The 24,606-nt window shown below is 43.5% G+C and overlaps 1 protein-coding gene across 2 annotated transcripts in view; it reads left to right on the plus strand.

Annotated features, from left to right (window-relative positions):
- The first annotated feature begins 4,326 nt into the window (after positions 1–4,326).
- Positions 4,327–24,606, plus strand: part of HHAT (hedgehog acyltransferase) — a 163,705-nt gene continuing 143,425 nt past the window's right edge. Inside the window, exons 1-7 of one of the 2 annotated variants that reach the window (XM_074863642.1) lie at positions 4,327–4,460; positions 4,772–4,908; positions 6,318–6,385; positions 8,075–8,188; positions 8,657–8,851; positions 10,139–10,351; positions 13,959–14,130. In XM_074863642.1, the coding sequence (XP_074719743.1) occupies positions 4,815–4,908; positions 6,318–6,385; positions 8,075–8,188; positions 8,657–8,851; positions 10,139–10,351; positions 13,959–14,130 (856 nt within the window). In that variant the 5' untranslated portion in view covers positions 4,327–4,460; positions 4,772–4,814. The remainder of the gene's footprint in view (positions 4,461–4,771; positions 4,909–6,317; positions 6,386–8,074; positions 8,189–8,656; positions 8,852–10,138; positions 10,352–13,958; positions 14,131–24,606) is intronic. The other variant, XM_074863643.1, reaches the window with a different exon arrangement.

The following is a 24,606-nucleotide window of genomic DNA, read 5'->3' on the forward strand; positions in this document are numbered from 1 at the left end:
GGGAAAAAGAAAAAAAGCCTTTCAGTTTAATGGCTGATTACTTTGAAACTAAGGCTCAAGCATGATTAACTAAGACTTAGACATGATCAAAGTAGCACAGCTGAACCTCACCCCAGCTATGGTAGCTGTACTCAAGTGGACTCTACATCCATGGTGAGAGCAAGGCTGTACAACTGCTTTCATTGGAGGGAAGAATGAGTAATCAGGAAAGAAATCCACTAAAAGGCTCTGACCAGGAGGATGGTTTTCAGGGCTTTAGTTAAGCAAAGCAGGTAGTGTATTGATGAGGAAGCCACTGAGATGTTCAACATGAATCCAACAGTGAGCTGCTTAGTTACAATACTGGATTAATTTACTGTATTTTTTTACTGTATTTTTTCCAAAAGTAATTTTATGAATCCCCAGTCAGAAGCATGATGGTAATTTTCCAGCCTCAGAGCATGAAACAAGTTCTCAAAGATGCAAGGGATTCATTAAAAGGAAGCCAGGAAAATTGTTATATCTGCATGCACAGAAATACTGACTTTGTGATTGCAAGGATCTCTATATAAACAATGTCTGCGTAGATACAGCTAAAAGTGATGGGGAAAAAAAAATTCTTGGCACTTCACAAAGAACCAGTTTCAGGGCTGGGGGTCAGAGGAAAGAGGAACCTGTAAAGGTGGGGCTATCTGCAATACTGACCAAACTGTAATGCTTGCTTTTCATTAAAGCCAAGCCAAACAAGACGAAAAGGGCAAACTTGCATGTTGTCTCCCTAGAGTTCATAACTCTGTGCCTGAGATCTCCAGAGGGAGGGTTCATGTTAACCTCAGTTGTGTCATATTTAACTTGGCTATTGGAAGACTCACTTGGCTCTCTTCGTAAATACCACACCTTTTATATTTTTGACTCTCCCCCTTTTAATATTGCTGTTTTGCTACATGGAGATTTCTTGTCATACTTGTGATTTCTTCTAAATATACATGGCTCATCCTCCTGTCTGCTGCTGAACTTCTCATCTGCAGACTCTCAGTGGGTGCTGATCATGTCCCATCACTCAGATGTTGCACAGAGGGGGCGTTACTGTGTGATTTCCAGAGGGTGAATAAAAACAAGAGGTTTGGTTCAATGCTGTAAGATATCAACCTGTGAGGGAAAGCTCTAGGGCACTGCTTGTAATTCCCAGGGGGACTTTATATTCAGAAAAGCAGTGAGAAGCCCTATGCTTTAGCCTGCCTGAGGACTCTACTGCTGGATTCATAAATACTCATTTTGACTTCTTAACAGCATGCAAAACAAATGACAAGTTGAAAAAAAGGGTTGAAAACGCGAGCTTCAGTTTACTTTCCCAGCTGCAAAATGCCTCAGTTGCCCACCTTATTGCCTTTTACGCCCCCACCCTGCCTTGTCCCTGTAGTCATGACAAGGCCCCAGAATTAAGAGTTCTGTAATGAGCTCACATTGGAAGAACTTGCACAGAAAGGCAATAATAAGGGCCCTTTTAAAAGCCTCCTGATACCTCTGTCCTTCTTGATTCTGGAATAATTTGCTTAAGTTTCTATAGCTGATCACATAAGAAAGGCAGACTGTCACCAAAGAGCATTTGAACTTTATGGTCAAAACCCAACGCTTCCAGCCCAAGTGCTATACCAGCTTCAGAAGAGATAGAAATAAAAAAGGGGACATGAACTGGTCAGCTAGAGACAGACTCTCTTCTAGTGATGCTTGTACTGATCGGCAAGAGGCTGGCACTGCACCCTCCACTGTTCATCAAGGCCATGGTGGGGACTGGATGCCTTCCTGCTGGCTCCCAGTAGCAAAGATGGACACGGACCTCTTCGGCAGGTTGTTGCCTTTGCACTTTGTAGCCATTCTGGTGCTGAGTAAGAGTTGGTACAAACTTTCAGGCAGAACTGATGCTCCAAATTTGTTCCAGAGAAACACCTCTACTATCACAAATAATCATTCTGCCCAAGGTGGATTGCTTATTTTGGCCTCAGAGGAACATGCTGTATGTGTACACAGCATCGCACCACTTTCTTCCCAAAGGGCAGTTGTCTTGAAGAGGCTGCCAGGCCTGTGCAGCTGCTGGGACACATGGCAAATGACATTAAAAATCTTTACCTCCTTGCTGATCAAATGAGAATTGGGGCTTTCTGCTGCTGCTTTTCTAGGGTTTTTGCTCTCAGGTTTCTCCACTGCCTGTCAGTGACTATAGCAGCAGCAGAACTAGCTTTTATTCATGCCATCTAAAACGGTGAGGGCTGTGTCAACGTGTAGGTGTTCATGCCAGTGATGTTCAGCAGCTTAGTTTACAGCTAGTCTCACAAAGTCGTTCATTGAGATTCTTGTCACGTTTTACTATACAAAATCCTTTGAATAAGGATGGGGGGGGAAAAAAATCATCTAATGTAGAAGTCCAGGCAGTGAGATCTTCCAGCTGGGACTGTTGGCAGAGTTTGTCAGTGTTCCTGCTCCACCCCTCTGTGGAAGGGTAGCAGCTCACCTGCTAGCAGAGTGTACATGGGCTCCTGGATGTCACCACATAACTAATGACAAAGATGTCCTTTTCAGTGTAGCCTGATGTAAAAGCTGTAACTTGTTATACCTCTTCCCTGTCTGATGCTGCAGTACGGCTCCTCCGTGCATACTGTTTGTGTTATGCAGCCACCTAGAGGGCCTGCTGCCTCTACCGCCTTCACGCTGTTGACCAGAAATCACAAAACTGCTGGAAAATATAAGCTCTGCTGACCCTTAGTGGCTGTAAATTGGCTGTAGTGCTGTGGGAATCTTTTTACAAATTCAGGACTGCTGTTGTTCTGGTGCTGTTATGCAGGTGTCATATTTTTTGGGGGGAAGGTCCTGACTAACCTGCTGAGGGCAAAAACTGGGGAAGCACTGTCAGCAGAGAAGAGGATCTGGTATCATAGAGGAGAATATACCCGACCTTGATATTTTACCGCAGTTCCACAGAGCAACTGCTGTATCTTACATCTAGGGGCTATCAAAATTGACATTGTAAACTGAAGGTGAGTCATTGCCTGGCAAAGAGAGAAGGGAAGAAAAACTGGAGGCAAAAGGTAAAATGACCAAAGACCACCACGTGGCTCTGACAGATGGATGTGATTCTTGGAGACACCAGGAGATGCATGTCTGGTTCAGATAGGGAAGACAACCGCTTGTACTGGTGAAACTTCACCTGGAGTATCAGACACAAGCCTGGCTTTCAAAGATCAGGAAACAGGAATTTGAATATGCAAAGAAGGCCTCAAAGTAATCAGGGGAACCAAAATACTATTTTATATGAGGAACTTAAAGATTCAGCAAGACAATATCCAAAAGGATATGAAATGTTTCCCCGATTAAAAAAAGGTGTCAGTGATGTCAACAACAGAGAAGGATAAAAGTATCACGGTGCAAGATCGGCTGAGCATAAATTGCCCAAATCTTTTGTGCTGGAAAGTCTGTGTGTTTTTAACATTGAGAGCAGTGAGGTTCATTAGCCATTTCTGAAGTGTGAGGAGGAACGAAACTTCTTCCCTCGCTAAAACGCAGGTTGATCCATGGGGTGGTTGTCAGCACCAGCATTTCCAGCCCTACATTCCTGCTTTGGTGGTGCTCTTCAGACCTGCTGATTTATCAGGTTATGTCATGACGACTGTAAAAAGAGTGTCCCTGCATTAGCGTCCCTTGCACTCCATCAGGGGAAAAAAGTCCGTGAGAGGCTGTCGCGGACACCCTTTTGGTCTGAATATCACCCTTCCTTTTGACCTCACTGTTAATTCACACGGCATCTCCTGGAACAACTTTTCAGAGGCCTCAACTTTTTGCTATGTTTGAAGACGTCTGTGTTTTCACTCTTCCCTGCAGCACTTGACCGTCTGCCAGAGCCATCCCCGCGGCTTGGCCCGCTCCGGTAAAACACTGCCGCTGGCACCCTCGTCCCGGGACGCCTCTGCACAAATGACACCCTCCTGTGATCCCGCAGCCGTGAGGGTGCCTTGCATCCGTGCTCGGGTCGCGGTAAATGCTACGGAGACACAAGACCAGAACGATTTCATGCACGTTACACGCCCAAAGGCCACAGTGTTTCTCAGTAGCCCGGCTCCGCACAGTCCTCCGGCGGGGCGGCAGCGGCAGCCGGCGAGGGGCCGGGAGCGGGGCCTACCCGACCCCTCTCCGCGGAGAGCCCGGCGGGGCGGGCTGCGGCGCCGCCCGGAGGCCGGGAAAGGGCGCGCAGGGGCGGGGAGCTCCGCCCCGCTCCCGCCCGCCCTCCGCGGGGGGCGGCCGCAGCTCTGAAGGGGGCGGGCGGGGTCGGGGCTTCCGTGGAGCGGCGGGGGCGGCGTGGCCCGGAGCTGCCCCGCAGGTGTCCCTCGCTGGGGGCCGCCTGCCTGCCGCGGGGCCGGAGCCTCGGCTCGGCCCGGCCCGCCTGCAGCCGCGACTGCTGCTCCCACTCCCGGCGGCGGAGCCCTCCTCAGGTGAGCGGGGTCCCCTCTTCTGCTCCCCTTGGTCCTGGGTCGGCGAGAGCAGCCGGGGTCCGGCCCTGGCCTTAGTCTTGCGCCGAGGGCCCCGCCGGGCCCGGACCGCACCGAGCCCTCGGCCCCGGGGCCTCCGCGGCCGCCGCGGTCGGGCAGGGCTCGCCTCGCCTCCCGTCCCGGCAGCTGCTGGAGGAGCCCGGCCGCCTCCTCGCCCCGCGCCCGCCCGCCGCAGGGCCCCGGCAGCGCACTCGGTGGCCGCTGCCCGCCCGTCTTCCGCGGGGAAACCTCTCCCGTCCTCTGTTTCCCCGCAGGGAGGCGGCCGGCGGGGTCTGCGGGGGAGCAGCTCCCAGGCCGATGCTGCTGCCGGCCTGGGAAATGTGTGTCTACGGGGCCCTGACCGTGGGCTCCCACCTCTACGCTTTCTACGAAGCGCACCAAGTGTCTCAAAGTAAGTGTGCGGTGCGGGTGTGCTCGCTCCCGCAGCGCCTCCCGCCCGGGCTGGGAGGCTGGACGTGTGCTCTCGGGGATGGCTTCTGCTTCGCTCTCCTGCAAGGAGCGCCTCTGCTCTGCCTGCCCGCAAGCCAGCCCCGGCTGAGGACGCGGTAGCCAGGGGCCAGCAGGGCAGGGAGCTTTTCCCAGGGCTTTTCTGCCTCGAGGGCTGGGGAGGCCCTTGGCCATGGTGTCCTGGCACCCGGCTGTCAGGGAGGAGGTGAGGGAGACCGCTGAAGTCAGCTACTCAAATGGGGGAAGTGTAGGAATGTTGGCTCTGAATTGGGGTTTTTCCTGGCTAGTCTTGAACCTTTTCACCTGCAGCCCCTTGGAGGTGGGTGGTTCAGAAGCAGCTGTGCCTCCTGATGGTGCTTGCTGGGGGTTGAACCTGGGGAGGCCCCAGGGCAGGTGGGTGCTGCCCTGCCTGGAGCTGTGGGGCTCCTGTGCTGGGTTGTGGGCTTGGAGCAATGACTGAGTTGTCTCTGCAGCTTTGGGGTCAGTTTTTCTCCAAATACCCACCTGTGCCTTGGGTGTAACCTCTGAGTAGCTGCTGTAGTGGCTTGGTTCTGGTTCGGTGGGGCTGTGTAGTGCAGAGGAGGGGTGGGGTTTTAAACAATTTAAATACAATTTGTGGATGAAGTGAAGCTGTGTTCTGGCACATGAGTATTTTAAGGGAAATGAAGGTGGCATTACCTAATAAAACTATAGCTGGTTAGAGAGGCTTGTTAGGGAAATGTTTATTGCAACTTACTAGGCTTTAATCAGCAAGGTGTTCTACATTAATGACCCTAGCTGGCCTTCAGAAGTGCTTAAGGGAAGGACAGGAGTGTCAGAAAGGTATTTGCAGGGTAGCAAAGGAAGTGCTGAGTAAATGGGTACAAGGCTGCGCACCCACACGTGCAGCATGTCTTCTGCAGAGATGGCAAAAAGCTGCAGGGGAACAGGCTCTGGAGGCAGCTTCTCTGAGCAGCTTTGCCATGTTCTGGCCATACTGGTCACTGTCAGGTCTGTGTGTCCCTTCTGCTGTGGTGGGAGAAACCAGGCAGTCCTGAAAGAGGGGGAAATGAGGATTAGTGATGGTCCTGTGTGGTAAAAAGTTGGTCGCTGTCTGCTACTGCCCCTGTTGCAAGGGGGTATCAAAGCATAGGTTCTGGGCAATTCAGCAGCTTTGCCTTTGCTGCGGGGCAGAGCTGGGGCCTGGTTGGGCAGCTCCTCTGGTGAGCGGTGACCTGCCCTTCCCTGGCTCCAAGTGTCCCCATCGGCGGAGGCAATGTGGGACTGTGTTGCTCTTGAGCAGCAGGGGCCATGTCCCTGGGTCTCCCTGCTCAGGCTGCTGTGTCATTAGCAAAGGTTTGCTCTTCTCTGCAGAATATGAAGCTGTGATGGACAGAAGATTTGGACTGGAACCAGGGACTCTTTTTCGGGGCCTCAAGAAGGTAGGATGGGTGACCAGTACCAGCATCTTTTATTTTGTGGCAATAATGTGAACATCATGTCTCCATGTTCTTTGCTTCCCAAGCTTCTGAGTTAGCTTCAGAGGTTTGTAGTAACTTTGCAGATTTGGATATTCATAGTTAATTTCGGTCTGTTTCTAATGAAGAAGAGGGACTTGCTGAGTGTGTCTAGATCTAAGAATCATAACCAAAGTTTTGTCTCTTTTCTTGATCCCTGTCCTAAGTGTTTCTCCTTTGTTACATCATTTAATAACCTTCTATTTTACTGCTTGGCCTTAAAAGCTATAATCACATTTGTTTCCTGCAGCCTCTTCCCCCTTTTTCTTGCCACTGAGTGGTTTGGAAATTGTTTAACATCAGTGAACGTGCGTTTTCCTCTTGGTTGGCTTGTAGTCCAGCATAGAGGAGAGCAGATTTTTGAGGTGTAAGGACTTAAAGAAACTTGGTTGGTCTTAAGACTAATAAGAAAACCAGTACCCCTCTACCCCAAACCAAAAAACAACCAACTCCCCCACCCTTGCATGTTTTTGACCTCACATCCTTTTGAAGAAGTGCAACTAATATTAAGGATAATTTATGCAAGACCAGGAATGCACTTCTGTGGAAGTATTTTGGTGTTTGGGCCCAACATTGCTGCTGGTAAGGGACCCTTGATGTGCTTTCAAGAAAGCCATAAAGCAGTTGTGGAGATGAACTTCTAGTGGGGTTCTGTATGGGACACAAGGCTACCATCTGATACTTCTTACCTAGCTTAGATAAAAACCCATGTCACAGGAGTCTCCAACTGACCTGAATTCATCTGATCCCACCTAGGCTTTCTTGAAACAGGGAGTGTAACTTCTCTTCCAGCAAGGTGCCTTTTCACCCAAGCTCTTGGTTTTCCAAGGCAGAGCAGAGTTGCTCTCTGAATCCCTCAGGAGAGGTGAGGGGCACACACAAGGAAGGCAGGTATCTGTTTCTCTGTTGCTTTTCTCAAAAGCTCTTAAAAAGGCTGACAGAAGTTGAAAAAAGAAAAATTCCTGGCTAAACTTTTCATGAATTAAGTGTAGTCCAAAACTGATTTGGTTTTTTTCTTTCTAAATGAAAAAAAATTCCTAAAATGAAAAGGATCAGGGCAAGCATAGGTGTGAATTTGTTGGGTTTGAAGAGAGAGTCAGCAACAGTAGTAGCAGACTAATTTGTTGTTTTCTGAGAAGCTTCCTGACAGGGAACCAAAGCAAGGGTGTGTTGGACTGGGAGGCCCTGAGAAGTGGGACCCTTGTTCCAGGCTGCATCTCTGTAGTCACCAGCCTGTTCTCCATGTCCCAGGGAGGAGGGGGAAGCGGGGGTGTGTGCCTCCCTGCCCACTTTCTGGTTGGAAAACTCCCCAGGGTTTGTGGGGAAAGGCAATGATTACTGCTTGGTCAGGTTCAGCACCAGTGTGGGGCTTAACAGTGTGGTCACAACACCATCTAAAGCTCTTTTTCTGAATTTCACACCACTGGAAGTCAGAATGGTACTGTCTGAGCTCACTGTTCTAAGTGACCCAGCTGGACTGCTGAAATGACATTCCTCAGATAGAGTTCTGTGGTGTTGGGTAACGGACCTCGTGTGTTAGAGATGTCTCCTTGTCCTGTAAGAACATGCTTTTATGGCCAGATACAATAGTGATTGGTTCCCTTGATGCCCCAGGACCCCACAGACTTTGAGTGGAGCTACTGGATTGAATGGGGAAGGGAACGTATACTGTGGCTTCTGGCTGGTCACCTGCTGGTATCACAAGTGTCCAGGCTCTTGGTGGAGAAGGTATGTATGGATTTCCTTCACAGCAGAGAGTTTCTGTGGGTTTCAGTTTACTCTGGCCATGGGAAACTTTGCACTGAGGCTACTGAGTGTGGAAAATACCATTCTGTGGGGTGAATTGTGTGAGTGGGTCTGTAGCAATGCACAGGTGAGGCCAAGTAGGTCGGTTGCTGTAGTGTTTGGAGACTTCAGCTTCCAACCTGTGAAAGTCTGTGCTTTGTTGTGAACCATTAACCAGTGTCATTTGATTTGTACACAAAAGGAAGGTGTAGTTATTCCTTTCCAAGACTGTGAGGTGATGACTGTTTGGGTTTTGGCACTGTTGCTAAATGATTGTCTGAGTGTGGGAAATGACTGTCATGTTTCTACTGCATGTTTCTTCTCTAGACCCTGTGTAGGACAGCACAGATATTGGGTGTTTTTTTCTTTGGAAATCAAACTAAAAATTGTTCATTTTTCTTTTTCTAACAGTATAAACCATGGTGCTTGATGGTTTATGGAATGGCTGCTTGCTGGTTGTTACTGGGAATCAAGGGCTTTGCTGTCATTTTGGTACATGCAACTATTTCGTTTGCTGTGGCTCAGTTTCAGCTGTCGCTCCTGACATGGTTGTGCTCCCTTATCCTGCTGTCCACTTTGCGCATACCAGCTGTGGAAGAAGCCAAGGTAATGTGAGAAGGACTAATTAAACATCAAATTAATTATGGTGGTGACTGTCCATTATGGCAGGTATCTTTATGATAGAGTACTATCCCTTCAGTTGATGTAAGCAGAGGTTGACTTGAAAAACCTTAGGGAGTAGAGCTGCAGTGACTCATGCTGGAGCTTCTCCAGTTAGAAAAGTCATATTTCTCAATCATGCTGGCTGGTACATTGAGATGAAAGTATGTGCCTTAATGTGTAAGTGGTGTTCAGTAGAGCTGGAGTATGATAATATTTACTAGTGCTCTAGTAACCACGTTTCTTGTTCTTTGGAGCTTGGTGTTTGGATTCACATCCAGGAGTTGCTTAGTCAAGCCTGACTGTACCGTATTGGTGACTGGAGACTTCTGCATGGAAAGGGGAAATGTTTCTCCACCACTTTGATTTGTACCAAATGAGTTGCTTGCTCACAGCTGGTTGGTGCAAGCTCAAGTTTTGCTCTTTCTTTAATGGCTTTTGCTGGGCCATACAGATTTTGGAGAAGCTGCTGCTCAGTTGTGAGGAAATGTCCTTGTTGCATTCACTTAGATTAAGGGGAAAAACTGAGCATATGTTATAAGGTTTGTTGCCCTGATGTTCAGCAGGAGGCCAGAGGGGAGATGAGCAGGTAGGGTCTCTTCATGTGGTGTAGACAGATTTGTCTCTTGCTGAAAGGAGGAAAGGGCCCGCTGCAATACAACTGTAATCAGCCAAACTGTTTGCTGATGTTCCCAAGTTTTTTGTGATTTGTTTTTTGTTACTGGAAACAGGTGTGACAGTGAGTGTGAAACTTGATAAATGCTCAGTAACGTTTTGCCACTCTCAAATTTTCTCAGGAGTGACTAATTCTCTTCAGATCTGAACCACAGCCTTGGCTTCAGCCATAGCAGTCCCTTGGCTGTCAGTAGTGTTCTCAGCTGGTTTGGATATTGTATCACTGGACCAACTCTGAGGGAGATAATGGCATTCCTGTAAGAAAAGCTCTCCTGCTGTCAGTTCTTCACAAACTGATACATTTCTGAAATCAAGCTGTTGTCTCTTTATGCTGGTTGCAATAGCTCTGGAGGCCCTTTCTCCATCAACAGCCAGTGCTTGTGGTTCATGTGTAAAGTAGTGCTGTTCACTTCAGATGCTTGTTCCAGCTGCTGTTTGCTTTAGTTGTTTCCTGCTGCTGGTGACCCTGAAAGTTAGAATCTGGGTGGACATCATTGTCCAGTCATGTAGAAAACACAGCATTGCGCCATCATTGTCTGGCTTTGTTTTGTCTTGCAGAGAAAGTGGTATGACACCGAAAATGAGTATTATCTGCTGCTCTTCACTGTGTCTGTCCGCTGCCTCTTCTGCACAAGCTTCAGCCTGGAGTACTGCTGGCATGGACCTGCCCAGAAGTCAACCCACTCGTTCCTGTGGATGCTGGCATACGTGTTTTATTATCCCATGTTCCACAACGGACCCCTTATGAATTTTGATGAATTCAGTAAGCAGGTAACAGTGGTTTTTAAGATCACGCAGTTACAGATTTTCAGTGCATCTGTGCCTCAGGTGAATTGGGTGAAGAACTATTGAAGTGGATGGTGATCTCTTTTCAGCTGCCAAATCCATGCACAGACCCTATACTTTGAGGAATAAAATTTAAAATTAAAGTGTGATGGGTTTGGGTTTTTTGCTCATCTTGAGAGGTTTTAATACCAATCATGAGAATTTTAGACAACTTCATCCAGTTTTCCTTGAGATGCTCTTTTAATGGTATGTTTCATAATGTGGTTTACAGGTAAGCCTGAGTTTTTATTTATTTCCTGCTTAACTACTTGAGAAAAGTTAATACTGATGAGACTTTCAAACAGAGGGTGTTCCTGGTATCAGTCTGTATCTATCATCTTTTTCTGTGTAAGTGTTGAAGTATGCTGCATGCAAAAGGGAAGGCTGTAGTTAGAAACCAGTCTTGGGTATTCATGCTTGTATGCCAGCCATGGTGTAATACTGAACTTGCATAAGGCTGGTAACTAATGTTGAAAATATATTGTCAAAATAAGTCTTTATATCTAGTGCTTGGGTGGAGAGAGGTTGATTAGACTCCAGTGTTAGAGAAGGTGGAAAGAAAGCAAGATAATTTATGAAGGCTGGCTGATAAATCTTCTCTGTAGACTCTGATCTCTATTTCTATCTGAAATAAATATTTTTCCCTTAACGAGGTACTTTGGAAAAAAAAGGCAAAACAAAACCAAGCAGAAAAGGAGTTTTTATGCATGTTTTGACTTCAGTAAAAGCATCTATCTATAACTAATATTTTTCCTCCTTACTAGTGACTTGAAGGATTTCAGTTTTTTACTTAATCTCCTTGGAGATTAAGAATTGTTTGGGTGTTTTAAGCTACCTTCCACATAACTTTGAAAATATCAAGTAGAGTTACAGGAATGTGAAGACTGGACAATTTTGAGTGTAGCATTGGGAATTTGACGGTGTCCTGGATATCAATGTCAAGACAAGCCTTCTTCCTCAAGTTCTACTTTACAGGATCTTCTTTGTCTGACGTCAGATTCATCCCTTCAACCTGGGAGCAAGTGACATATGTCATTACATTTGGAGAGTGTTCATAATTTTAGCGTGCAGCTGCTGGACTGGATTCTTGTTTTCATCTCTTCCATCAGGTGGAATAAAGTAACGTTTTCAGCAGCAGCTGGCTGTTAACTCCAGAACAGGTTTCGGAGTCACAGAAAGCTGCTGGTTTGTATTGGAATTCTTGAAGACTCCAATTTCCCCTCATGTTGGCGTGAAAACAGCTGATTTACTTGGAACACTTTTCTTCAGACTTTAGCAAGCTGAGCAGCTCCTTAAATGTGAAAGACCTGCCTTTCTTGCTGAATGTTTTTCCTAGTGCCTTGCAGGCTGCTTTTCAAGCCTGCTTCTACATGACAGGAGAAAACCCCACATTTCCATGCTTTATTGCTTTCCTTTATTTTCTTGCACACTTGAGTAAGAAGTGAAATCACCACCCATGATGTCTATAGCTAACATCATTGGGAAGAGTGGACATTTCAAACCATAAAACTGCTGTTTCAACTTATGTATAGAAGCCTAGGTGCTTCCTTCTGTTTATATTTGGAAATTTTCTGTTGAAGCCACAGCAAATAGACTGGGCTTTATGCAAGTGGAAACAGATTCTGGTGGACCCCTGAGTGACAAGTCCTATGCTCATTTGTCTTCAGTAGCTCTGGAAGATGCAAAGCTGAATTTTGTTATCCTGGGCTGGATGTTGTAGGAAAAATCCGCATAGACTTGCATAGAAACTGAGGTAATTTATTTTTTTTACTGTTTATTGTTTTGTAGCTTCTGAAGTGTGTTAAATTCCATCTATATTCTTGTACCCCTAGCAGAGGGAGAGGTTGTTGGGTTTTGTTTTTGTGTTTTTTTTTTTTTAAAGAATGTTTCAGAAGACTGTAAGACTTCAAGTTGTGAGCAGCTTGGGGATAGCTGTAGGGAAACCTGAGGGTGGTCTTGCATTGAAACTAATCTCATCTGGTATGGCTCCGCAAAGACTTGTGCAGAGACCATCTGTATTTTTGCTGTGAGGAGAAAAAGGAAGACTGAGAATGGTATGCCTGTATTTGCAATAGGTTCTCATTTAAATATGAACAGACCTGTTTGGTTACAGCCATAAAGAAGAAGGAACAAACTGAACAACCTTAATGTGTTTCTTGTTGGTGATTGCTGGAGTGCATTGTCAGAGCCCTTACCTGAGCAGAGGATATTGCCTGGACAGCTGAGGTTGGAGAAGGGTTTCAAAGTTTGCAGCACCCAGCAGCTGATTCAAGTGCAAAACGCAAAGAGTGTGTTTATCGCTGCTGTCAGAAAAGACCACCTGCAGAACCCCTTAACTGAAGCTGAGACTGAGACAAGGGCTCCTGCTGAGCACCCTGGAAAGCAGAAGTCCTGGAAGTGGAGGCAGAGAAACTGCTGTATGTCCTGAAGGGTGTTAATACCAATGCTGGCAATTGGCATCCATTGCCAGGCAAAAATGAGACTGATGCTTCATCAATGGCCTTGTTGAATTTCTGGGTTGAAGCACGGCATAGCAGTTCTAGTCGTGGGTTTGAAGGCCTGTTGTGCAAATCCCTGCAATTAAATAGTAGTCTCCCAGTTTTCATCTAACTGGTACAAATGAACCTTGAAAATGAGTGTCCTGCTTTGTTTGTAAGTGAGCAGAGCTAACTGCCTATTTGCTGTACTGTGTGCTTGCAATTGAGGGGTTTTGTCTGTGCAGATGGATGAGTTGGTTGCTTGTCTTCCACATGCATTTGTGGTGGCAAGTTAGAGACTGAAGAAGGAAATGTTGCACACACACAATGATAACGTACCAAACATGACTAAATTTTTAGGCAATCTTATGTTTCTGTTATTTAATTATATTCCCTTTTACTGTAGAAAGAAGGTAAAATAATAGTATACTAGTGTGTTTACTACAGTTAGCCGCGTAAGAATTTGGGGCATCTTGAGAAGCCTGTAAACTGCAAACCTTGTCTTATCCAGTATTTAACTTCCACTGAACTGCCATTTGCTCAGCATGTCATGTAGGTCTTGTTGACTTTGGCAATACTGCAGGAAGAAAATGAACTGTCCTCAAATAATCAATCCCATGCAGCTGGTAGAAGTTGGAAGTATTTTAAGAGCAAGCAGTCATTGTTTCCGTGTTTGGTAGGGCTGCTGCTTGGAAAACCTCCTTCATAGTTGTAGTTTCTTTAAACTTTTTTGATTATCTCTAGAGGTTGATCAAGTTACAGGAATTAAAAAAAAAAAAAGTGTCTCATGTCTGGATTCTGTTCAGGTTAACAGCACTTGGCCTTTTCTACAACAGTTTGGTGCAGTGTATATTCCTGTTTGGTCTCTTTTTGATTTCTACTGCTTACTGAGATTGAGAATGGAGAGACCAGTCTCCCTCAAGAGTATGTCAGGAATTTCCAAATGGTATCGTCAAATGGTCCCTTTAATAATAGTAATGAATAGCAAATGAAATTTTAAAAAAAGTTCTTGGGATGAGTATTTGAGTAAAACAGTCACTTATGTGCCATATAACCTCTCTGGATTTCTTTTTTAGATGAGACGACAAGAAGCCTTCAGTTTGAAGACCAATCTCAGCATCTTAATTGTGGGCATAACTCGTATTTTCTTTTGGTGGTGTCTGGCTGAGCTGATGATTCACCTCATGTATATCCATGCTCTCTACAGCAGTGCTCCACCTTTGGAAGCTGCATCATACTGGGCCTTGGGTGAGTATAGAAACAATAGCAGAAATCTTTCTTCTCCCACCACTTCAAGAACCCCAGTCTACTTTTATGTCCATCTGTAGGTACTTATGAATAGTACCTTATGGCCAGTCACTGTCAGAAATATGGTCTGCAGACTTAATATAATATAATATGTAGATTCTCTTAAGAAGCTTACAGTTGAACTTATTGATCTGCTTCCTAAATTAAAAAATATTCTGTATTTTTTTTGCAATCTAAAGTGTGTGTATAAACTTTAGTCTGAAGTGGTTTCTTACCCTCCCTAAGTCAAGGAACTGGACACTTAAAAAAAGTTTTAGTGTAGGAATAGAGGAGAGGTTAGGAATTGAAGTGTGTTTTGATCTTCTTCAGTGTTTGATGTTTCTAGTTAGTTAGTCACGTTGAAGGGTAAAATGACAGTACTCATGAAAAGAGCAGAGGGAAGAAATTGCGAACAAGGTGGCCTGAAAGTAGCAGTTAGTGCCTCTCAGCTATGTTTTCCTGCTTGACTTCCCCCTCTTCTGCCCACTCCCAGCTCCCTGGGATTTCATTAAAATGACTAACTGGGGGAAAAAAAAATGAGCACTGATGAACATATAAAATGGCAAGAGCTTTGTGTGCTGGTATGTAGTTAGACATAGGCTAACCCATAAGAAACTGATGTATGTGGTTAGTTTGATTTCTTTTGTTTGTTTGTTTTCCACTGTCCTGCCATGTGTATCACCAAGTAGGAGGAGTGAAAGCAGAGAAACCCCAGGCATTAAAACTGGGTTCTGAAAAAGCCTTGGTGATTGCCAAATTGAAGGTGTCTCTTACTGTAGCAGCAAGTAAACACAAATCAATACACACACTGATACGGTCCTATCAAGCATTCATTGGAGATCATGTTCGATGAGCAGTGTGTGTGCTGGAGCACACTTGTGTATTGGACTCTGGTCAGCAGAGGGCAATGTGTGTGCTCTGTCTCTCTACATATGTATGTGCATATGTACACAGTTAACATGTATTTCAATATATAAAAAAGAGCAAGAGCAGATGGAGAGCAGAAAGTGAGAGATTTGCCTCTGTGGTTCATTCTATCTCTCCTCACTCAGTCACTGTTTAGAATGTGGATTCTGAGTTTTCATGTCCTGTTCTAAGTGTCAGTTCATTGATGAATTGAATCTGTTGGCTCCTGGTGGTATCTGAATGTCTGACAAAAATCTGGCTAGTGGGTAAGGCAGGCAAGGCTATGGAATTAGGGATGAAATATTCCAGCTTTGGTGTTACTAGTGGAGTCCTCCTTCCCTTAAAGATTACCAATATTGATTTTTAAAAAAGGGGGGGGGGGGAGTTACTTTTCAGACAATAGCTAAGTAGGCTGTATATTTGACGAAATCAAGTGCTATATCCTAAGAATTAAAATGCATTTTGAACAGATGATTAGGAAAGGCTAAAATGCTTAAAAAAAACAGGTGATGAAAGCCAGTCTTAAAGCAAGTTTGGACTGTAAAGATGCCCGATTAAAATATGATCATTAGAATTGAAACAAGGCCCCTGTGAAAACTCTGCTTTTAGGAGAGGTGTGTTCAAAGTGTAACCCTACTTTTGTTGAGCCTTGTCTTTGTGGTAATGAAAGCAGGTGTTTAAAATATACTACAAATGAGATTGTGAGGCAGAAGTTTGTCACTTCTTAGAACATTTTCTCTGCCAGTTCTATCACAGTGACTCTACAGGTCTCCTGAGACTCAAATCAGTGACAGGACACTGTTGTGACCTGCTTTAGGGAGCCACTGATAGGAGTAAGAGTACTGGCAATATTTTTCTGTTGATCCTTACGGATCTTACCATGCTTCTACACCAGTTCTGTACTGAGCCAAACGTTCCTCTCCATTATTGCGCATTTTGTGTTATTGAATTAAAACCAATTACATCAGATAACTGAGTCTTGAGACCAAGGAAGCAGCTTGTTGTTGTCTCAGGAGGATTAACCACATGATAATGCCTTTCTGCATTGCTGTTTGGGTTTTTTTTGTTCATTTTGTGTTTCCTATTTAACTACCACACCTTCAAAACAGCATGGAGCATCTACTTACATCATGATGCCTGGCTGCCCCGATAGCCTGTTAAACTTAGGGGAAAGGCTGTGAGGCTGTTCTGCAATTAGCTCTAATTAGGGAGGTTATAACTGCTCCTTCATATTTCTTCTGGGATGTCTTTGAATGATAGGCAATAAATGCCAGCAGTGCAGATAAAGGTGACAGTGCTATGAGATTTTGCTCTTGGCATCTTAAGGGCAATGATGATGGTCAGTCTACACCTCAGAAGTGTGAAGCTACATGGTGTTCTGCATCACTTCATGTGGTGTTCCTGTGAGGTGAGACAGCAAAGAAATAAAACAAACTGAGTTGCAATGCTTGTTTAAAAATGCCCACGTACAACATTGTTTATGGCCATGTAAAGCAGAAATGCTAGTTACCTGAAGTAACATTTCAGTGCACACAGGTATGAAATTAAGCAAAAATAGTACCTGGGAAAATATATTACCCAGCAGTAAGAGAATTATTTTCTCTTGTGTGGAAGGAATTAGGCAAATGAGTGTCTAAAAGCAGCAATATACAAAATGGTGCATGTATTGTTTTGATGCCTGTGTATTTAACTATAACAAAGATGCAAGCTACCTTCAGTATTACTGTTTGCGTGGATTAGCTGCTCTTAATACATTCTGTGAATTGTATGGTTGGTTTTCAAATTTCTTAAATTTTGTGTCCTTTTGCCACTAAACCAAAGATCCTTTTAGGTCAAATGTTCAGGTGGTTCTTTTCTCCATGCCCTTTACAAGCCAGTACCTGCATGACTGTAACAACACTCTTGCCTATAGGTTATGTTACCTCATTCCTTTCAATTAATTTGAAAATGCCTAGTTCCGTGTATTCTCATACTCTTCTGAAAGTGAGCATGTCAGAGTCAGTGCAGAGTTTCTCTCTTGCTAGAGGAAGCCACTCTGTCCTAGATAACTCAGCTGGGCTGTGTGTTTCTTGTCACGTGTGTTACCATGGTGTCTTAAAGGCTCGGAGGGCATTGTAGCCTTGCTTCACCCTTTGCTTGTTGAATATCCTCCAGCCTCTTTATTGGCTGTATAATCTGGGTAGATGAAGCCTGTCTTTTGAATAAACAATGATGTGGCACATGCTTTCATGCATTGTTGTACTACAGCAGGAAGAACTGCTGTAATAGAAGTATCTGTGCAATCACTTTAATTGCTGTTATATGCAGGTTATATTTATAACAGGCAAGTTTCAAGGTCATTAACTGGGTGATAAGTGTTGGGAATTGTGAGCAGAAGACTAAAGACATAGTACATGTGAAGGTAGAACCTTCAATTCTCTCCCAGTCACCCATGTTTTCCTGGATTACTCCTCTCTACATTTCTTAACTAGTGCATGGCAGTCGCCAGTAAAGGCAACTTATGTGCCTGCCCTGTGGATCAGTGAGCTATGGAAGTATATAGTCAGCAACTCTTGAGAGAGCAGGTTGCATCCCCTGTGCATTAATCCTGTAATGAGTAGGAAAGTAAGTGTCTTGTTGCACTATGGCTCCTGGATTTTGGGGCATTTAAATGAAAAATGGAGTCCTAGCTGGAGGATCCTCTGAAGAACAGCAGCTTTCTTAAAATTAGTCTTCATGTTATTTTAGAACTTCTCTACTAAAAGAGAAAATGGACATTCATTATTTAAGCTTTTCAGCTAGACAGTAGAAAAATCTATTTTTTCATTTTTTTCCATGTTGAAGATTTTTAGCTGGATTTCTGTCCATGATATGAGAAAAAGCTGGTTGCATCCACATCTTCCATGGACTAAATAGAGTAGAAAAATATTCTGGATCTGTTTTCAGGATATCCCCTCCCCTGCTCAGTACTACAATTCCCATGTGCCACGTAGATGTCAGAATATCTTCTATCACGTATTCCTCCTTACATTTAAGTTGTTTCCATTAATATTCTGCACATACTTCTTTAAACTTGCATGCTTATATCACAGCAAGCTGTGACTGTGGTACTGGAAACCAAATGCCACGTATATTAACAAAAAGCTGCATCATATGGGTCTGAAAAAAGTGTAATTTCATGCTGAGTACACAGTTGTATTCCATTTCTTCAGTGGCCTGTGCTTGGTAGCAAGAATAACCTCTGAGAGGAAATGTCAGTCTCTGGTATGCAAGAAGAGGAGGTGGTGAGAGCTTGCTTTGGGTAGAGGTGCTTTCAGATATCCAAATATTAACTTTTTTGGGTAACTTTAGGTATAAATGATTCACAGTCATTGCCCATAGCTCCAGCTCCCACAGAGACTTTATTCTTCTCTGTATAGGGAAGTGGGAATCTTGCTCCCTGTCTGGATGTTGGGGAAGGCATTCGGCCATACCTCTGGATGGTATGAGAATGGGTAACACACAATCCCTGTGAAATCTTGCACTTGTTTCTTCAGTGACTCTTGTACTAGCCTGTGTATTCCAGCAATGCCGTGAGCTTCAGTGGCACCCCACTCTCCCAGCAGAAAATGATACTGTTCTCCAAGACTCACCATGCATGATGAACACCTGGCAGCACAGTATTAAGGGCTGCTCATGGGCTGGGCTTTGCTGCTCTCCTCTGCTCTTTTCTCAGAACTGCTTATCCTGCCACCCCTGTTCTTGCAGCAAACCCTGGCTTCAAATTCTTCTTGGCAATGCTGCTGATCTGTGGTAGGAATTATTTGAAAAGCCAGGTGATGGCAAGCAGTATGGTTTTCCAGTGGCCAAATACTAGGTCCCACAACAGGAATAGGATGAAGAATATGATGGTACTGTATCCATAGTGTTTGAGTTTTTTAACTGTGTGTGCCTGTTTGCCATATATATATGGCCCTTCAGTTTGTGGGAGGGATGTTAATGTCTGAATGCAGAATTAATTTAAAGATGTCAGCTGGGCAGCACCGTGCTGTTATTTATTGATTCCAGGAAGCCATTGTTTGAAGAATGAGAGCATTTCTAGAATTCACAAATCATTGTGCCTATATTCACAAATGTTTGTGTCTAGGAATAGTTAGCTATTGGCATATTGAACAGTATCAGGGCATTTGTGCTTATTTAACTCTGAGCACCAAATGCAGTGTTCATAGTAATTCCATGTTTTTGTGACAGTGCTGCATCTCATTCTGGTAGCATCAGTCAGCTGCTTCTGAAAGAACTGGGCTTTTTCAGAATTAATGTTGCAGCAGGAAGACCTGTATTCTATGGTAATGGAAACCCTGATAATTCTCAGCTTTTAAATTTAATTGGAATGAATTTGATGCCTTTACATTTTACACTGTAAAATGAAGATTTGCAGGCACCAATGAGAAAAGCCATTATGGTGAACTGCAGCACATCAGAGTAACAATGCTAGGCCAGATCATCTGCTCTAGTGAGTAGTGTTTGGACGTGGGGAGCTTGGGAGCTTGGGAGAAGAATTAAAAAATAAAGGGCAGGTAGATTGGTGATCTTTTCCAACCTGTGTTCTTCAGGCTTCTGTAGCTGAATGCCAAATTCACTGACTTGTAACAGGGAGCTCAACAGTGCTAGTTGAAAGATCTTAAATTGAAGTGATTTATTTTTTCTTGGCTACGTCAACATAGAATATAAATGGTAAAATTTACTCTGGTGGGGTACACTCTGTTGTATAGAAACAGAAATGGATGTTGAGTGTTGCTAACTCATTTGTGTGTTAAGTCTGATTCTGAAAATGCAGAGGTTAAAAAAAACCCCACTGCCTATACTTTCCTTATGAGGCTTCACATTTAGCCTGGTGATTCAGCACCATTTACTCATCTCTGCTTCTCTGAACAGAAATTCATGTCAGTCTCAAGGTATGGTGAAAGCCAGAATTCTGCATGAAAATGTATTGTCTAATACAATTGTTGCACTGGATTAATCCAGGATACTAATAGATACTGTAATTGTAAAAATATATTTGACTAGGAGTCTGTATGCATGTGTTCTGTCAGAGGTGTCTGATGTAGACACATACATTTGAGACGTATGCATGCATGATACGATGTCATGAGTGTTCTGTGGGTGTAATGTATTGGTCTTAACCATGTGCCGTTTGTTCTAGTGAAGTATATGCAAGTTAGTGTCAATTAGCTATCATTGTTTCAATTATTAAATAGTCTCTAGTACTCCAAAATGGTATTTATTTTCATATGAGCAGCATGTCAGTCTAGAATATGATCTGTTCAAAGGTGGAGCCACCTGGTTTAATCTGTAATTGGTGATTTCATGTTTTGATTTCTTAAAAGAAGAAATGTTACATAAGCTTCTCTTTGAAAGCAAGACCTACAGAGTAGTCCATGTAAGTTGGATGTAGGGTGCTGGTTTTGATGTATTGCATTTCTTTTTCTAATAAACCCATAGTTAGGAAATGGATTTCTGAGTTCATTTTAAGACATACAGTGTTTTGCTATCGAAATGAGGGTGTCTGCATTTGTCTAAATGGTAATGAAATACTAATAGTAATCTGAGATTTTTTTCCATCCTGCAAGATAATAAGGACGATCTGATAAAATACTTGGCATCTTGATGTCTGTTCTGAAAACTGGGAACACAAACATGATTCAGAAAGTTTAGTAAGATTTTATTCTCTAAAACATGTTGTAGTTCACTGCTTTATACAAGTGTGTGTGGGAAGGCACATTTTTTTATATGCTTTTCTGCAGACTAAACTTCTAGATAGTATTGGCAATTAACCTATGTTTATGCCTATTTTTACTCATGTGTGTTGTGGCTTAACCCCAGCCACTGACTGAGCCCCACCCAGCTGCCTGTTCACTGCCCCAGTGGGATGGGGGAGAGAATAGAAAGGGTAAAAGTGAGAAAACTCCTGGGCTGAGATAAAGACAGTTTAATAAATAAAGCAAAAACTGCGCATGCAGCAAAGGAAGACAAGGACTTCATTCACCACTTCCCATGGTCAGGCAGGTGTTGGGCCATCTCCAGGACAGCAGGGCTCCATCATGCATTAACCGTTACTTGGGAAGTCAAAATGACGTAACTCCAAACGTCCCCCCCCCCCCCCCCCCCCCTTCTTCCCCCAGCTCTATATGCTGAGCACGACATCATACGGAGTGGGATATCCCTTTGGTCAGTTGGGGTCAGCTGGCTCAGCTCTGTCCCCTCCCAGCTTCTTGTGCTCCCCCAGTCTACCCACTGGTGGGTTGCTGTGAGAAGCAGACAAGGGCTTCACTCTGTGTCAGCACAGCTCAGCAATAACTAAAACATCCCTGAATGACCAACGCTGTTTCCAGCACAAATCCACAACATAGCCCCATACTAGCTACTGTGAAGAAAACTAACTGCACCCCAGCCAAAACCAGCAGAATGTGTAACTGTTGATTTATTTAGAGTTCTTCCTGCAAGTAGTTACTGGTGAACATAATGCTTACTGTAGAGGTTTTAGGAGTATTCAAGGTAGGTGACTTCAAGGCATGTCTATCCATGAAAAAAAACTCTGGTTTTCTTTAACCTGGAAGACCTCTGTATGCCTTGACCAAGAGTCCCTTGGCAGCTCTGTTTAATCTTGCTTAAGTAACTCACTTTGGGATTTTTATGTCCATTCAACTGTCTAAAAAGAAGCACTTAGCCTCCTGGGCAAACACTGTGGTATGTACTTTCCTGCCACTGCTTTGTATGTTTTAGGATTTTTCTTGCTTCTTGTGTGCTACTACTGGAAGGCTGGGATATGAAGTTGGGCTGCATGAGTCCCTGTAGTACTTTTTTTTCATAATTCCTTTTGATTTTGTGAGCCAGCACCTCTTTCAAAGGGGAAAAACACTGCTGAGCAATGAGCCTAATTAATAATTGCATTGTTTTCTGTTCAAGTAATGAAATCAGTGTGCTTCATGTTTCTTGCACGATGTTCTTTGTCATTGGCTAGAGACAGGAATAACAGAATTGAGTTGTCACTTTTGCATTAATTCAGGTCAGCATAGGAGGTACGAGTGGATGGTTAGCCCTGAGCAGGGGACAGGAGAGCACAGCATGATGTATGTGGGATTGCTGGCAATGGCTGCAGAGCTCTGCTTACCTGGCAGCCTGTGCCAAGTTGACTTGGCGCTGTGGTAGTCGTATGTTCATATGAAAGCTTCCCCCAGCATGAGATGTAGCCTGCTGCTGTGGTCAATACCAAACTAAGGTCATGGTAGATCCGGTCTTGGGGCTTCTGTCAGCAGGAGTGTCCTGCTGTGAAGAAAATGCTGTAGCCCAGTGTTACCATGCTTGTCAATAGTTGTGCTCTTATTGATTGATATAATGGAGCTGAAAACTCCTGATGCATTTTTATGATTGTTGGCATTATTGCTGAGATACATCTGTAGCCTATCTGCTCCAATGCAGAGCCTTATTCCTGGAGATTATAATTTGAAGGAATCCCTGCATAATTTTCAATTCTTCTCCATAAGAGGAGGCATGTAAAAAAATGAGAGGTTAAATGAACCCCTGAAGACTGATGTTTTGAACTTTATGATCTGGCCCCAAATTCTGAGCCTTTTTACATGTCTGTTTCCTATCGTAGCATGTGTCAATAACCCTTTTGAAATATGACTGCATATTTATCTCTGATGTGTGTTTTCTAGTTGAACCTGCCCTGGTACTTGACAGAAACAAGCATCTACAATTATTAATGACATAGGGTCTGTGTAGCTGCAGAAGGGGTAAATTTGTGCTGTTGCACTCGTAATAAAATTGCGTGCAAGTTACAATTTTTGACCATGAGTTTTGGTGATGGTTTATGGACAGAAAAATGCCAAGTGTGGTTTCCAATACCTGGATCCAAATCTTTTGTCACTTACTTATGAAAATGTTCTGTTTGGTAACTTCTGTCAAAACATACCAGGCAGAGTTTTGAGAATGTGGGGGGGGGGGGGGGGGGGGGGGGAATAAAATTCTGTGAATATTCTAAATTCCAATTATTTTTGAAACAAAGCTTTATGAAACTTACAAAATGCAGTTTTGCAGTAAATTTAAGGAAGGTAAATATTTTAAGGTCTATGAATGCATTTTTAAAGCATGGGAAAACTTAAAATGCTTTAAGGATTGCAAGATGATAAATTGAAAATATAAATTTCTAGAAAAGTCAGTTAAGTTAATCTGGGACTTCAAACAGCTTGACTGCTCAAGTGCATGGGCTTAAGATTGGGTACTTTAACTTGATATTTTTTTTATCCCTTAACACGTTGCAGTGTTACAAAAATTTAACCTTGTCTCTGAATCATTTGAATGAATTTATTATGGGGAAAAGATAGCATTTTTGCAATACTCTTTCCCTTAGGTGTGTCTTTAGTATACACTTAATATAGCTTTTTTCCAATTTAAGATAATGCTTGTGTGTGAGTTCTAGTTAAGCTTTAAATCAAACACTAGAGAACATATAATGTGACATTGTTAAAGTTGAGAAGTTTAGCATTGATCTTAAATTTCTTTATTTCATGTATTTAAATCAGGTGAAGCAGTGTACTTCTGGCTGCTTTGTGTTACAATGGAGCAAAATGCAAAGCAGCTGGAATGTCTCACATATTCAAGGTTTAAAGCCTGTGCTGGTTGCCAATGTAGCCCAGCTGTTGTGTGGCAGTAAATCTTGCCCTGAGCTTTCCATGTGTTGCCAGAACTCTCACACCACTGGGATGAGTTGAAAGCCAGTGAGAACTTAATCTACATATTTTGGTAGGGACCTCCACATTGCTAGTGTTGTGAGTCTTAGAATTGCTGCATGCAGAGTAGCTAGTGTGTGTCAGGTAACAACTGGTGATATGACATCTATATTTATTTAAGATACTGGTGCTATTGAGCTATCTGCTAGTTAACACAAATGACAACTTAAATGTATGTTGTTAGAGATGGTGAAAATGTTTTTTTTTTCCCTGAAACTTGTGTATTATAACTTTGTATCTGAGAACTTGGAATATTTCATCACTGTATTTAAGAACAAATGTATTGATTTTCAGGTCTCAAGAGAGCAGTAGTCTATGTCTCTAAATCTCTTTGTCATGCACAGCCACACGATTTTGAATTTTACCAGTGCACAGACAGCTGTGATCTTCATAATCGGTTTGTGTGGGTGTCAGCATTCAGCTTGCCAATGAAATTTGTCAGAAAAGAAATGAGAAACTGAATGAGATGGGAATTAAACCAGAAAGTTAGCTGTATAGATGATTTAGTGGTAATCTAATGTGTAGCTAATTGGCTAGTATCCAAATTGTGCTTCTGATTGTTTGTTTTCCTCTGGGGAAGAATGTTATTGAATACTAGATGACTGTTTCCCTGAAGGAAAATACCATAAGCTTCATGTCTAGGTATGTTGTTCTAACATCAATTTTTTACCTTGTGTGGCACAACTGTTTCTTATAGCATGCACATGGATCATGATACTAAAACTAAAAACGTTGGACTGTAGCAGCAAAATGCTGGCCATGTTTAGGCTAGCAGGAGTTC

The sequence above is a fragment of the Strix uralensis genome, chromosome 3 (assembly GCF_047716275.1).
Source record: "Strix uralensis isolate ZFMK-TIS-50842 chromosome 3, bStrUra1, whole genome shotgun sequence".
Taxonomy (NCBI): Eukaryota; Metazoa; Chordata; class Aves; order Strigiformes; family Strigidae; genus Strix; species Strix uralensis.